The following is a 17786-nucleotide window of genomic DNA, read 5'->3' on the forward strand; positions in this document are numbered from 1 at the left end:
ACGTCCTCTATGAAAAGCTATCATGTTGCAAGCTCTGCTTTGTATGCAAATCGACTTAAATAGATTGTTGGCGTCCAGTGGAGAGAGAAGTCAACAGTACTGTTGCCTTCTGAGAATCTACATCTTCAAACACTGCAATCTTCGTTTTTGAAGTGTGTTTTTGAATGAGTAATAAATAAGCCCTATATCATTCTGTTCTAATAGCTGAAACAAATTTCTGTAAATTTTCATTTGTCGAATGAACTGTTTGTCAAATACAGAATACATATTTTTGAGTACAATTTTCTTTTCAAAATGTGGATGCAACGTTTGCTTTTTATGTATTGTTTTTGATTTGATAATTTTGAACTAAATAGATTTTCTATTAGCTTCAGATCTTGATCAAAGTTTGGCATCCAGGTCATAGGAGTGCTTATATTGATTTTCTGAGATCTTGTTTTTTGTAAAGATTTTATTGGTAGGTTTGCAAATGTGTATTAGACTGTGCAAAAACTCTCTCCATGACTTGGTTTTGAAACCCAATCTGGTACTCTCATGGGATTTGAGAGATACAATACTAACGATATTATTACAAGATAAATGACATTAACAACGACAATGACGACGACAACAACACCGGTCAGAAATTTTTCCCGAATATACCTTTCCCTTCCATCTTTGATTGTACGGGCAAGGTAATAAAGTACAGAAGTGAACTGCAGTGCATACAAAACATAATGTACTAGAAAGAACTGCAATGCATAGAACACATGATGTACAGGAGAGAATTGCAGTGCATAGAACACATGACGTACAGGAGTAAATTGTAGTGCATAGAACACATAATGTACAGGAGAGAATTGCAGTGCATAGAACACATGACGTACAGGAGTAAATTGTAGTGCATAGAACACATAATGTACAGGAGAGAATTGCAGTGTATAGAACACATGATGTACAGGAGTAAATTGTAGTGCATAGAACACATAATGTACAGGAGTGAATTCTAGTGCATAGAACACATAATGTACAGGAGTGAATTGTAGTGCATATAACACATAATGTACAGGATAGAATTGCAATGCATAGAACACATGATGTACAGGAGAGAATTGTAGTGCATAGAACACATAATGTACAGGATAGAATTGCAATGCATAGAACACATGATGTACAGGAGAGAATTGCAGTGCATAGAACACATGACGTACAGGAGTAAATTGTAGTGCATAGAACACATAATGTACAGGAGAGAATTGCAGTGCATAGAACACATGACGTACAGAAGTAAATTGTAGTGCATAGAACACATAATGTACAGGAGTGAATTGTAGTGCATAGAACACATAATGTACAGGATAGAATTGCAGTGCATAGAACACATGATGTACAGGAGTAAATTGTAGTGCATAGAACACATAATGTACAGGAGTGAATTGTAGTGCATAGAACACATAATGTACAGGAGTGAATTGTAGTGCATAGAACACATAATGTGCAGGAGTGAATTGTAGTGCATAGAACACATAATGTACAGGAGTAAATTGTATAGCATAGAACACATAATGTACAGGAGTAAATTGTATAGCATAGAACACATGATGTACAAGAGTGAATTGTTGTGCATAGAACACATAATGTACAGGAAGGAATTGCAGTGCATAGAACACATGGTGTACAAGAGTGAATTGTAGTGCATAGAACACATAATGTGCAGGAGAGAATTGCAGTGCAAAGAACACATAATGTACAGGAGAGAATTGCAGTACATAGACCACATAATGTACAGGAGTGAATTGTTGTGCATAGAACACATGTTGTACATAATACAGGAGAGAATTGCAGTGGATAGACCACATAATGTACAGGAGAGAATTGCAGAGCGTAGACGACATAATGCACAGGAGAGAATTGCAGTGCATAGAACACATGATGTACAAGAGTGAATTGTTGTGCATAGAACACATGATGTACATTATACATGAGAGAATTGCAGTGCATAGACCACATAATGTACAGGAGTGAATTGTAGTGCATAGAACACATGATGTACAGGAGTGAATTGTAGTGCATAGAAAATATAATGTACAGGAGTGAATTGTAGTGCATAGAACACATGATGTACAAGAGTGAATTGTAGTGCATAGAACACATGATGTACAGGAGTGAATTGTAGTGCATAGACAACATAATGTACAGGAGAGAATTGCAGTGCATAGAACACATAATGTACAGGAGTGAATTGTAGTACATAGAACACAAGATGTACAGGAGTGAATTGTAGTGCATAGACAACATAATGTACAGGAGAGAATTGTAGTGCAAAGAACACATGATGTACAGGAGAGAATTGTAGTGCATAGAACATATAATGTACAGGAGTGAATTGTAGTGCATATACCACACAATGTACAGGAGTGAATTGTAGTGCATAGAACACATGATGTACAGGAGTGAATTGTAGTGCATAGAAAACATGATGTACAGGAGTGAATTGCAGTGCATAGAACACATGCTGTATAGGAGTGAATTGTAGTACATAGAACACAAGATGTACAGGAGTGAATTGTAGTGCATAGACAACATAATGTACAGGAGTGAATTGTAGTGCATAGAACACATAATGTGCAGGAGAGAATTGCAGTGCATAGAACACATGATGTACAGGAGTGAATTACAGTGGATAGAACACAAGATGTACATGAGTAAATAGTAGTGCATAGAACACATGACATACTAGAGTGAATTGTAGTGCATAGAATACAATGTACAGGAGAGAATTGCAGTGCATAGAACACATGACGTACAAGAGTGAATTGTAGTGCATAGAACACATAATGTACAGGATAGAATTGCAGAACATAGAACACATGATGTGCAGGAGAGAATTGTAGTGCATAGAACACATGATGTACAAGAGTGAATTGTAGTGCATAGAACACATGATGTACAAGAGTGAATTGTAGTGCATAGAACACAAAATGTGCAGGAGAGAATTGCAGTGCATAGAACACATAATGTACAGGAGAGAATTGTAGTGCATAGACCACATAATGTGTAGGAGAGAATTGCAGTGCATAGAACACATAATGTGCAGGAGAGAATTGTAGTGCATAGACCACATGATGTACAAGAGTGAATTGTAGTGCATAGAACACATAATGTGCAGGAGAGAATTGTAGTGCATAGAACACATAATGTACAGGAGAGAATTGCAGTGCATAGAACACATAATGTACAGGAGAGAATTGTAGTGCATAGACCACATGATGTACAAGAGTGAATTGTAGTGCATAGAACACATAATGTGCAGGAGAGAATTGCAGTGCATAGAACACATAATGTACAGGAGAGAATTGTGGTACATAGACTACATGATGTACAAGAGTGAATTGTAGTGCATAGAACACATAATGTGCAGGAGAGAATTGCAGTGCATAGAACACATAATGTGCAGGAGAGAATTGTAGTGCATAGAACACATGATGTACAAGAGTGAATTGTTGTGCATAGAACACATGGTCTACATTATACAGGAGAGAATTGCAGTGCATAGACCACATAATGTACAGGAGAGAAATGCAGTGCATAGACCACATAATGTACAGGAGTGAATTGTAGTGCATAGAACACAAGATGTGCAAGAGAGAATTGCAGTGCCTAGACCACATAATGTACAGGAGAGAATTGCAGTGGATAGAACACATAATGTACAGTAGTGAATTGTGGTGCATAGAACACATGATGTACGGGAGTAAGTTACAGTGCATAGAACACATGATGTACAGGAGAGAATTGCAGTGCATAGAACACATAATGTGCAGGAGTGAATTGTAGTGCATAGACCACATAATGTACAGGAGAGAATTGCAGTGAATAGACCACATAATGTACAGGAGTGAATTGTAGTGCATAGAACACATGATGTACAGGAGAGAATTGTAGTGCACAGAGCACATGATGTACAGGAGTGAATTGCAGTGCATAGAACACATGATGTACAGGAGAGAATTGCAGTGCATAGACCACATAATGTACAGGAGTGAATTGTAGTGCATAGAACACAAGATGTGCAAGAGAGAATTGCAGTGCCTAGACCACATAATGTGCAGGAGAGAATTGCAGTGCATAGTACATGATGTACAGGAGAGAATTGCAGTGCATAGAACACATAATGTACAGGAGTAAATTGTAGTGCATAGAACACAAGATGTACAGGAGTGAATTGTAGTGCATAGACCACATAATGTACAGGGGAGAATTGCAGTACATAGACCACATAATATACAGGAGTGAATTGCAGTGCATAAAACACATAATGTACAGGAGAGAATTGCAGTGCATAGACCACATAATGTACAGGAGAGAATTGTAGTGCATGGACCACATGATGATCACGAGTGAATTGTAGTGCATCGACCACATGATGTACAGGAGATAATTGCAGTGCATAGAACACATAATGTACAGGAGATAATTGCAGTGCATAGAACACATGATGTACAAGAGTGAATTGTAGTGCATAGAACACATAATGTGCAGGAGAGAATTGCAGTGCATAGAACACATAATGTACAGGAGAGAATTGCAGTACATAGACCACATAATGTACGGGATATAATTGCAGTGCATAGAACACATAATGTACAGGAGAGAATTGCAGTGCATAGACCACATAATGTACAGGAGAGAATTGTAGTGCATAGACCACATGATGTACAAGAGTGAATTGTAGTGCATAGAACACATAATGTGCAAGGGGAGAATTGCAGTACATAGAACACATGATGTACAAGAGTGATTGTTGTGCATAGAACACATGTTCTACATTATACAGGAGAGAAATGCAGTGCATAGACCACATAATGCACAGGAGAGAATTGCAGTGCATAGACCACATAATGCACAGGAGAGAATTGCAGTGCATAGACCACATAATGTACAGGAGAGAATTGCAGTGCATAGACCACATAATGTACAGGAGAGAATTGCAGTGCATAGACCACATAATGTACAGGAGAGAATTGCAGTGCATAGACCACATAATGCACAGGAGAGAATTGCAGTGCATAGACCACATAATGTACAGGAGTGAAATGCAGTGCATAGACCACATAATGTACAGGAGTAAAATGCAGTGCATAGACCACATAATGTACAGGATAGAATTGCAGTGCATGGACCACAGGATGTACAGGAGTGAATAGCAGTGCATAGAACACATGATGTACAGGAGAGAATTGTAGTGCATAGAGCACATGATGTACAGGAGAGAATTGCAGTGCATAGAACACATGATGTACAGGAAAGAATTGCAGTGCATAGAACACAAGATGTACAGGAGTGAATTGCAGTGCATAGAACACAAGATGTACAGGAGTGAATTGCAGTGCATAGAACACAAGATGTACAGGAGTGAATTGCAGTGCATAGAACACATGATGTACAATAGTGAATTGCAGTGCATAGAACACATGATGTACAGGAGAGAATTGCAGTGCATAGAACACAAAATGTACAGGAGTGAATTGCAGTGCATAGAACACATGATGTGCAAGAGAGAATTGCAGTGCCTAGACCACATAATGTACAGGAGAGAATTGCAGTGCATAGAGCACATGATGTACAAGAGTGAATTGTTGCGCATAGAACACAAGATGTACAGGAGTGAATTGCAGTGCATAGAACACATGATGTGCAAGAGAGAATTGCAGTGCCTAGAACACATAATGTACAGGAGAGAATTGCAGTGCATAGAACACATAATGTACAGTAGTGAATTGTAGTGCATAGAACACATGATGTACGGGAGTAAGTTGCAGTGCATAGAACACATAATGTACAGGATAGAATTGCAGTGCATAGAACACATAATGTACAGGAGAGAATTGTAGTGCATAGACCCCATGATGTACAGGAGAGAATTGTAGTGCATAGAGCACATGATGTACAGGACAGAATTGTAGTGCATAGAGCACATAATGTGCAGGAGTGAATTGTAGTGCATAGAACACATAATGTACAGTAGTGAATTGTAGTGCATAGAACACATGATGTACAAGAGTGAATTGCAGTGCATAGACCACATAATGTATAGAAGGGAATTGCAGTGCATAGAACACATGATGTACAGGAGTGAATCGCAGTGCATAGACCACATAATGTACAGTAGTGAATTGTAGTGCATAGAACACATGAGGTACAGGATTGAATTGTTGTGCATAGAACACATAATGTACAGGAGAGAATTGCAGTGCATAGACCACATAATATACAGGAGAGAATTGCAGTGCATAGACCACATAATGTACAGGAGAGAATTGCAATGCATGGACCACATGATGTACAGGAGTGATTTGCAGTGCATAGAACACATAATGTACAGGATAGAATTGTAGTGCATAGAACACATGATGTACAAGAGTGAATTGCAGTGCATAGACCACATAATGTATAGAAGGGAATTGCAATGCATAGAACACATGATGTACAGGAGTGAATTGCAGTGCATAGACCACATAATGTACAGGAGAGAATTGCAATGCATGGACCACATGATGTACAGGAGTGAATTGCAGTGCATAGAACACATACATGTAATGTACAGTAGTGAATTGCAGTGCATAGAACACATGAGGTACAGGATTGAATTGTAGTGCATAGACCACATAATGTACAGGAGTGAATTGCAGTGCATAGAACACATAATGTACGGGAGAGAATTGCAGTGCATAGACCACATAATGTACAGAAGGGAATTGCAGTGCATAGAACACATAATGTACAGGATAGAATTGTAGTGCATAGAACACATGATGTACAAGAGTGAATTGCAGTGCATAGACCACATAATGTATAGAAGGGAATTGCAGTGCATAGAACACATGATGTACAGGAGTGAATCGCAGTGCATAGACCACATAATGTACAGAAGAGAATTGCAATGCATGGACCACATGATGTACAGGAGTGAATTGCAGTGCATAGAACACATAATGTACAGTAGTGAATTGTAGTGCATAGAACACATGAGGTACAGGATTGAATTGTAGTGCATAGAACACATAATGTACAGGAGAGAATTGCAGTGCATAGACCACATAATATACAGGAGAGAATTGCAGTGCATAGACCACATAATGTACAGGAGAGAATTGCAATGCATGGACCACATAATGTACAGGAGTGAATTGCAGTGCATAGAACACATAATGTACAGGATAGAATTGTAGTGCATAGAACACATGATGTACAAGAGTGAATTGCAGTGCATAGACTACATAATGTATAGAAGGGAATTGCAATGCATAGAACACATGATGTACAGGAGTGAATTGCAGTGCATAGACCACATAATGTACAGGAGAGAATTGCAATGCATGGACCACATGATGTACAGGAGTGAATTGCAGTGCATAGAACACATAATGTACAGTAGTGAATTGTAGTGCATAGACCACATAATGTATAGAAGGGAATTGCAGTGCATAGAACACATGATGTACAGGAGTGAATCGCAGTGCATAGACCACATAATGTACAGAAGAGAATTGCAATGCATGGACCACATGATGTACAGGAGTGAATTGCAGTGCATAGAACACATAATGTACAGTAGTGAATTGTAGTGCATAGAACACATGAGGTACAGGATTGAATTGTAGTGCATAGAACACATAATGTACAGGAGAGAATTGCAGTGCATAGACCACATAATATACAGGAGAGAATTGCAGTGCATAGACCACATAATGTACAGGAGAGAATTGCAATGCATGGACCACATAATGTACAGGAGTGAATTGCAGTGCATAGAACACATAATGTACAGGATAGAATTGTAGTGCATAGAACACATGATGTACAAGAGTGAATTGCAGTGCATAGACTACATAATGTATAGAAGGGAATTGCAATGCATAGAACACATGATGTACAGGAGTGAATTGCAGTGCATAGACCACATAATGTACAGGAGAGAATTGCAATGCATGGACCACATGATGTACAGGAGTGAATTGCAGTGCATAGAACACATAATGTACAGTAGTGAATTGTAGTGCATAGAACACATGAGGTACAGAATTGAATTGTAGTGCATAGACCACATAATGTACAGGAGTGAATTGTAGTGCATAGAACACATAATGTACAGGAGAGAATTGCAGTGCATAGACCACATAATGTACAGAAGGGAATTGCAGTGCATAGAACACATGATGTACAGTAGTGAATTCTAGTGCATAGAACACATAATGTACAGGAGTGAATTATAGTGCATAGAACACAATGTACAGGAGTGAATTGCAGTGCATAGAACATATAATGTACAGGAGAGAATTGCAGTGCATCGACCACATAATGTACAGAAGGGAATTGCAGTGCATAGAACACATGATGTACAGAAGGGAATTGCAGTGCATAGAACACATGATGTACAGTTGTAAATTCTAGTGCATAAAATGTAGAACACATAATGTACAGGAGTGAATTGTAGTGCATAGAACACAATGTACAGGAGTGAATTGCAGTGCATAGACCACATAATGTACAGGAGAGAATTGCAGTGCATATACCACATAATGTGCAGGAGTGAATTGCAGTGCATAGATCACATAATGTACAGGAGTGAATTGCAGTGCATAGAACACATAATGTACAGGAGAGAATTGCAGTGCATCGACCACATAATGTACAGAAGGGAATTGCAGTGCATAGAACACATGATGTACAGAAGGGAATTGCAGTGCATAGAACACATGATCAACAGTTGTAAATTCTAGTGCATAGAACACATAATGTACAGGAGTGAATTGCAGTGCACATTATGTATAGGAGTGAGCTGTAAACATAGTCATGAGTTTAAAAGGGTCAGTTTGTGAAAGGTTTATGCAGGGCAGGATTTGCTCTATGTAGACACAGGATTCAAATGTCTTTGTAAGCGAAAGAATGAGATAAATAATTGTGGCTTGTTCATGTCTGTGTGGCTTTATGCATGACCAGAGTGAAAAGTAAGTTTTTTATATATATACAGTGTGATATGCACCACTGTATATATGTCTCAATGAGTGGACAGCATCACAATAATAGTACTGAATGATTTATATGGTGTACATCTGAATACAAGCTCCATGTAAACAGTTAGTGTGAATTATGTAACTCCTGTTAACTTAGGAATCTGGTGTCAAGGTCATTTGGCTGAATGAGGTCACACTGTACACAAACTTTCATTTGAATGGACATTACACTATTTTGAATTTACTCTGAAAATTATTTAAATGAGGAAGGATTTATTTACAGAACAATGGGGCACTATTTTATTGCTATAAAAATTTTTAAGTAAAGTAGCAATGGTAAATAAACTTAGGAAAAATTCAAAGACTCTTATAATACTGACTGAAAATAGAATTTGCAAACAACGTACACAAAATGAAATAGAAGATGAACAGCACTTTGTTATGATATGCTCACAATATAAAGTAATACGCCAACAAATCATTCAAGACATTACATTTCCAGAAAAAACACAGGATGATCTCCAGAAAGGATGCAATAAAGTTATTATTATTATTATTAATTTTATGATTTCTAAAATTTGATGATTTTATTTATTTATAAACTTAAATATTTATTAGGTCAGTCATGAAGTCATAAAGTAGTGATATCTTAACGAAAGATAGCCTGTCAAATCATCTTGATTGTTACATTTTAAACATGTTTATATATTCAACATCTTCATAAACGATTTACCTGATGTCCTTAATAAACCTAGATGTGACCCACCCAAACTACAAAACACACCTATTAACTGTATAATGTATGCTGACGATCTTGTAATACTTTCTGAATCAAAAACAGGATTACAAACTTGCCTTGATAATTTATCGATATACACTAAAAAATGGCATCTAACTGTTAACACGGTAAAGACAAAAACTATGATCTTTAACAGATCAAACAGACTTCTAGAGAATGATATTTTCTTCTTTGAAGGTTGTGAGTTAATTACTGTAAAATCAGCCAATTACCTAGGATTAATAGTAAGCGCTAATGGAAAATTCAAGGAAGGCCTAAAAAGCATAAAAAGAAAAGCTTTAAAGCCCTTATTTTCCTTAAAGGGAAAAACAGGCAAAAATCTAGGTATACCACTGTCAGTCGCTCTGTTTGATAAACTAATCAGACCAATTCTCACATATGGTAGTGATGTATGGGGAGATGAAATTTCACTAAAATCACCAATTGAAGATGTACATATAAATTATCTTCGTTTTCTTTTGGGTACATCGAAAAACACTACAACAATGGGTTTATACGGCGAACTTGGACGTTACCCATTGGAGACTTTTATCAAAAAACAAATGATAAAATATTTTAATCGTATAAAGAACTCGTCAAATCCATTACTAAAACTAGCTTTCCAAGAAAATAAAGAAATTAACAGTAAATGGTACACCAATATAGATTCCCTTTTAAATAACATCAACCAGTCTTACCTGATCGACAGCGATGAAACTCTAACTGCAAGGCAATTAGGACAAATCAACAAAAATATACAAACATCATTCATATCAACTTGGAAAAGTGAATTACATGACAATCGATCAAAACAAAATGAAAAAAATAAATTAAAAACATACAGAGAATTAAAAAACAATTTTGCTTTCGAAACATACCTTGTTACCCTGAAAAACATTGATATGCGCGAAAATTTAACTAAATTCCACCTCAGTGACCATAACTTGAAAATTGAGACTGGCAGACACAAAAGAATACCCCTTGCTAATAGATTATGCAACCTTTGTGATAAAAATGAAGTAGAAGATGAGTATCACCTCATGATGTCATGTAAAAGATATACCCCCGAAAGAAATGTCCTATTCGAAATAGCAAAAACCAAAATCCAAAACTTTAAAAATTTGCCGCTAAAGACTCAATTCATAGCCTTGCTAAACAACAGTGGCCTAACACTCCCCGTAGCAAGGTACCTAAAGAAGTGTTTTGAAATAAGACAGCAACCCCAGTGACAACCTTCTCTCACTATTTGAGTTTTGCATTTTGTTTTCTATCTCTCGCAGTATCATAATTTTATACTAGCTATTATCTGTAATGTATTAGCTTAGATTGTTGTTTTTTGTTTTTGTTTTTTATTATTTGTAACCACTGCCAATCCCCCCGGGGAATGTGTAAGTGTTAATAAAATTATTATTATTATTATTATTATTATTATTATTATTATTATAATAATAACTTTATTATTCAACAACTACCATCTGAGGGTACGGTACGGTACGGTAAAGACAAAATATAAAATACATTGCACAGGCAAAAAACAAATAATACATAAATTGAAAAACTATTTAAAAAAGAAGATATCTTATACATATTCATATTAACATAAATAAAGTTTGTATTGTTCACAGTACAATCATTTATACCAGCAGTATAGAATTGTCTACTTGTACATGAATACAATGCTGTGTATAAATTAACTGTACAGTGGTGATACAATTCTATTTGAAACATTTTTCACAAACAATTAATTTCAATCATTAACAAATTTTATATCATGGGGTATTGAAAACTTTATTTTTTTTTTTTTTTCAGTGATTGTTATGGTCTTTATTTCCAAATTCAGGGCCATCGACCCATAAAAGTATTTACACTTACAAGAAGAATATTCGAAAAATAAAAATACTTTACAGAATATTTAAATAAAATCACATATCTCATTCCTAAGTTTCAATGCATGAAAGATGTATGTAGCCAGTGGTTGTAAAATGTCAGAATTTTGAGAACTAACAAGATCTATAAATTTATCAAAAGATGGGGTATTATATAATGTATTGGGTAAGTACGAGGTTCGCAATTCATGGTAATATGGGCAAACAAGAAGAAAGTGAAACTCATTTTCAATTTCATCTATGTCTCAAAGAGGCACGGCACGTGTCACGTGTGAGCTGTCTGTTTGCGCTCTCCGAAAAAGTTGAATATTTTTCGTTATTTGTGAGTATTACTTGACTACCTGGACTTTATAAACAGTGATACTTAAAGTAGCATCGATGGGTGTTGGAATTGTGGCGTGGAGAGCCATTATTGGTTTGTTTACTCAACCTAAAAGTTGGAAAGCAGTTTTGCTTAGTGACGGATATATGCCATACTCAAGATGGTCTCCTCTCAACGACTTTATGAACAGAATGATATGTATTACCCGTGTATTTTCCATTAATATTGGTGGTGGTTTCATGGTGGCCAAAGGTATAGACCAATTTCATGTCTGGTTGGAAAATATGGGAAAATTAACATGTATGATTGACGTAGCTGAAGAAATGCAGATCGAAAACGGTAATATATTCATGAACTTGGACTTGTCAGTGTGATGTACATTGCATTCCGTAGACTCGAACTTAATGCTGACATTCAACCGCTGCGAATCACTCGTAAATCCTCACATTCCAAGTATATTACTATGCGCTGGAGATATCGAAAGTAATCCAGGACCAGAAAAGGACATCATCAAGGCTATGCAAGATATGAAATCTGATCTTTTGACGGAAATTAACCGGAATGGTGATGAAATACGCCGGGAACTGAGGGAAGCAAAACCAGGACCAACTGCGCAAGAAATATTCGCGACTTGATGAACGAGTAACTAAGTTAGATAAATCGCTCTGTGAACTGAAAAATGAAGTTGATGAAATCAGCAAAAATGGAAATATATGCGGGCTCGATGTAGCTGAAATTGATAACAAGCTTGACCAAATTATTTCACGACTTGATATCTTGGATCAAGATGCGGATAAGCAGGAAGCGGTTAGTAGACGGGACAATGTCAGATTTTACGGAATTGCTGAGGAAACTGGTGAAACGTTTGCTAAATGTAAAGATAAGGTAATCAATATTTTAAATGCAAATGTGAAAGATAAAGTATAGGTACCAAGCTCACAAATACAAGGTCGTGTACGACCGATAATAGCTAAATTTCATCATTCAGATGACAAGATAAATGCACTCTCCGGTCGGCCTTCTTTAAAAGAGGCTGGGATAGGTATTGGAAATGACCTCACGAGACGGCAGCGTGAATCGCTAAACAAGCTGAAATCCCAGGGTCGTAAAGGGTACTTCAAGAGAGGAAAGCTGGTTATTGTCCCGGAAGGAGAAATTGGCCAACAAAAAGAACGACAAAGATCGGGAAGAGAAGGACGAGCTTCACCAAAACGAGTTAAAAATCCACGAACACGACTACAGCATAAACAGCTGTCAAGCGATAGAGGTGCAATAGCTGATGCTACACGATAGGGACATGGCCTTGGTCCATCATTTTTAAACTTTTTGTCTTGGAATGTTAGAAGTTTTAATAGAAAACTGAAAAATGGTTTACAATTTAAGCATTCAAAATATATACATGATTAACGAATGATTAATTTTGAACGTTGTGAATGTATTTTTGATGGGAAATTTGTTCTGCGTAAATTGGTCATAATTGAGGAAAAACAGAAACTTATGGATAATGGACATTACCAAAGGTCTTCTGCAAGCAATGAAAACTTCTCCTGATTTAAAGGTATTACAACGTACAACTACAGTGATACAATATAAAGGATTTTGATTTAGTGGTTAAACTTCAATTTTATATTTGTATAGTATAAGTGAGTACAATTAATATTAGGTTACTACGAGCATTGAGCATATTATAAAGTTATCGCAAAGTATGCACAAAAGAAGTACGACGATCTTATTGACCAAAGCGTAACTGAATATTTTGCATTATTCTCGTGATTACATTATTATTCTACAACTTTTTTTTCTGCTTGTAATAATAATTTAAACAAAGATTATCTCCAAAAATAGCAACAATGTTTTCATTCACTAACAGGATTCTATTTGGACTAAAGCATTTAGATAAACAAAAACAGTGATACATTCAATATGCATGGCAATGAACTGATGTGAAGTCAATGCATACTGCATACTTCAAGATTTCAAGTACATTCTATGGATAAAGAGTATTTTTATCATAATCTTTAAAAACAAATTAAAAGGACTGCTCATAACCTGTTTTTTTATTTCTGCCAAATAGTGGAAAAACTTAAAATAAGCAACGGAAAAAAGAGAGGGGCACTTACTGTGCACTGTGTTATAATTTTTTCTGGTTGTAGTAAAGTTTTACAAAACTCATAACTGTGTATGAGCCTATTTGTTTTTAGTGATTCAATTCTATTTTGATCACGGACATACAATACTGTTGATATTTCAAATTTAAACAAAAGAAAATATTCCAATCTGATATAAAGAACCCCCCAAACTCTAGTACTGGTAATCCTTAAATCTAAAGAAAACCGTTTGAACTGGAAAATATAACAAGACAAACTTCACTCCGTTTTTGTTTGCTTTTTTAAAATGATTTGTAATTATATTAAATTGTTTCAAATTACACTTAATTTATAAATTACAAAACTAGTACAAACTAAAGCTGAATGATATGACTGTGTATTGAGCAGATATTAAGTTATTCACACTCCTATGAAGTATCAAATATCAGAGAACAGAGGGTGGTACATCCAATTACACCTCTGTTTGGAATTTGATTAATAAATCTTTCTTTGCAAATATTTACTGTTATATATATGGATATAACAAAAACATATCGTGTAGTAAGTTTCATTGTATTAATTTTCTGAGACTACATCGACTTCGTAATATAATACTGCAGTTCGATAAAGAAATAAGTCAAGTGACCAAGGCCTAGTGAACCAAACAGGATGTTCCAGATCATATAATGTGATGTCACAGCCAGTTTGTTGCTCGACTGGGTTTGGTTTTATTGAGTGTCCTTCAATGTGTGTTGTTGCTGAACTTAATGGGTAGACCTGTATTCACACGATAACAACAAATATCGCAGCGTGCACACACACTTGAAAGTATTTTCTTACTTAGTGACAGTGTTTGTCTGAAAAATATCGGTACAGCCCGGGGTTTCTAAAAAATAGCTGTGTCGACCCCCAACAACAACAATTGTAAGAAGTGTATCAAAATGACACCGTATGAAAAATGAACACGCACATAGAGACTTAACAATGACTGATCAAGTGTTCCAGTAAACACTGCCGACAACCTGGAATGTTATATAGAACCTTCACTAAATGGTCACCTTCTACCAGCACGGTCAACAGCACAGATCGGACGAAGAGCGGTTTGCCTGCTCGTCGCGTGCACACACGTTGCTGGGACTTGGCAAAAAGTTACACACGGAAATAAATAACGGTATTTACGCTTACCTGCTCCAGGTGACATGTCTGATTCGGTCCGTATGCACAGATTCCCGCTCTTTCTGTCGCTTTCACATGCACAGCGAAGCCAACATCTAATACATGCGTTTGTGAATAGACTTACGTCAAGTAACCATAACCCTTGACCTCTGTCTTCACTGGGATGGGTTCAACCAACTTAGTTTTTTTAAGTGGGAACAAATAAACACCCACACTCTGTAATACGGCGCTCATGTTACTTTGCTAACAGTAGCTACGTTTTTCATTTGGAGAGAGTGGTTATCTTACTTTTTCGATTTCTATAATGGTTACCAGTTACACTTCCAGTCTATTTTAAGAGTGCGTATCCAAATTATTTGTGAGGCTTGGACACAGAGGGGGGGGGGGGCATTTGAAAGACTGCGCGGCTTCTATAATGCCTTTTCTGTATGGAACAAATTACCTAAAAAATATATAATTAAATAATTTGCTTAGCAGTACTTTAAAAAGTACTTCTAAATATAAGGTAAATATTTAAATAATTCATAAATATAACAGTGTCATATATTGGCCACGGCAATAAATATTCTAGGGTTTAATTTATTGTGTGTGATGTAAATAGTAATGTGTATCTAATAGCGTATGTGTATACATTATATATTTGCTGGTTACATGAAAGTTGAGGCTTACAAATGCGACCTTCGTGACGTATTCTCGGTATGACCATCACGTTGTTTCCTTCATGTGTGTATGTGTGTTTCTGGGGATCGTACTGAATTAATTAAACCTAACAAACCATGATTCGCGACAGATGGATTATTTGATGAATCATGTTGCCCTCAATTGCCATTTGTTTGATTTTCAACACTATTGTATGGCCACCACATACTATGAAACATCTGCTTAGCTAGAATTCTAAATTTTTCTAGATGTTGTTATTTTTTTAAAGTATATTCTCACAATGAGATTGTGGACAGTTTAGCTAAAATAAGGTAATGTTAGTTCATGCATTTAGCTAAAATTGCATGTAGTTATTTCGAAGTGTTTTACAGTATATTCGTTGTCGACACATTAGCAGCCTTCATATGAAAATTGGTGCTTACAAGTCTTAGTAGAGGATTTGGATTATAACACGATCTAAATCCAACGTTAAGCCTATAAACGTTCCATTGTTTTTAGTGCCAAACCCCTTTGTTAAGTACAACAACAAATATTTCATTGGTGTTTGTGAGCTCTTGTGTGATTGGTCAATGCATGGACAGCTCTTCCACTTCCGTGTTGTACTCCCTATCAATTTGGGCCCTGTTTAACCATAGACAGTATAGTAGTATAGTAACACCAATGTCAAACGCCGTAAGCCCAACGTAAGCAGGGCTGGAATATTATGATGAGCAAGTAAACAATGACGTCATATTTACTTCCATACGATGTCACTAATTAATTGAATAAAATTAAAAGTTAGTTTCAGACGGCAGTAATGTTTCCGTACATGTTATATTCAGTCTGTACCCCATTTTCGACAAAATATTTGAATATTTTTGTTTTCATGGTGCATGAATCTTATTATGTTATTGTTTACCGACTATGCTCATTTTTTTATTTTTCTCTGCCACGCATTTTTTTTTCAAACAGACTTTGAATCCGTATGTTCTCTCGTCTGTCACCATCTTGACAATAGCTTACACTCTTTCAACCGGAATTCATGTCTAAGATTGTACCCCGTTTTCGTCAAAATACTCGAATATTTTAGTTTTCATGATGCATGAATCTTCTTATTATGTTATTTTCCACCGACTGTGCTCGGTTTTTGTTGTTCTCTGTCTTGCACTTATTTTGAAATTAACTTTCAATCCGTCCGTTTTTATGTCTGTCGTCATCTTGACTACTTATTCACACTTTTAAACGGAATGCATGTGTACGTTTGTGCCCCGTATTCGACAAAATACACGAATATTATTGTTTTCATGATGCATGAATCGTCAAATTTTGTTATTTTCACTGACTACACTTGTTTTTATTGTTGTCTGTCTCGTATTTTTTTTAATAGACTTTCATTCCGTTTTCCGTTTTCACGTCTGTCGCCATCTTGACTACACGTCCAGTCTTTCAGCCTGAATGCACGTCTACCTACGTTATACCCTGTTTTTATTAATAATTTCAACAAAATAACTCGAATACTTGTGAATAAATGAGGCACGATTGTCTTTATTATTTTATTTTCACTATTATCGGTTTTTTGTTAGCGTTTCAAAGGGTTTCTTTTACGTGACGATCAAGAAAACGCAAATCTTAGTTATTTTCGATGTTGATGCCCGGGCTCTGAATCACACACACAGAGTTGTTAACATGAATTGCTGTGTCTGCTGCGTTTGGATCTTCTTCACTATCATTTCCACCGTCATCAAAATCCGAAAAAAAAAACATCGAGCAAATCATCTACACACGGGAACTCGTGATCAGCATCGGCCATTTAGAATACCCATGGAATACCGTAGGCGACTCTCATCAACGAAATTACGCAGTCCGCTTCATTGATTGTTTAGTTTGATAATTTATAAACAT

The 17786-nt window shown here is 36.2% G+C and overlaps 1 protein-coding gene across 2 annotated transcripts in view; it reads right to left on the reverse strand.

Moving 5' to 3' along the window:
* Window positions 1–15354, reverse strand: part of LOC102802400 (polyamine-transporting ATPase 13A3-like) — a 340426-nt gene extending 325072 nt beyond the window's left edge. For both annotated transcript variants that reach the window (XM_085508596.1, XM_085508595.1), the window contains exon 1: window positions 15255–15354. In XM_085508596.1, coding sequence (XP_085364722.1) covers window positions 15255–15270 — 16 coding nt within the window. In that variant the 5' untranslated portion in view covers window positions 15271–15354. The remainder of the gene's footprint in view (window positions 1–15254) is intronic.
* Window positions 15355–17786: the final 2432 nt, after the last annotated feature.

This window comes from Saccoglossus kowalevskii, chromosome 15 (genome assembly GCF_978046115.1).
Source record: "Saccoglossus kowalevskii chromosome 15, keSacKowa6.1, whole genome shotgun sequence".
Classification (NCBI taxonomy): domain Eukaryota; kingdom Metazoa; phylum Hemichordata; class Enteropneusta; family Harrimaniidae; genus Saccoglossus; species Saccoglossus kowalevskii.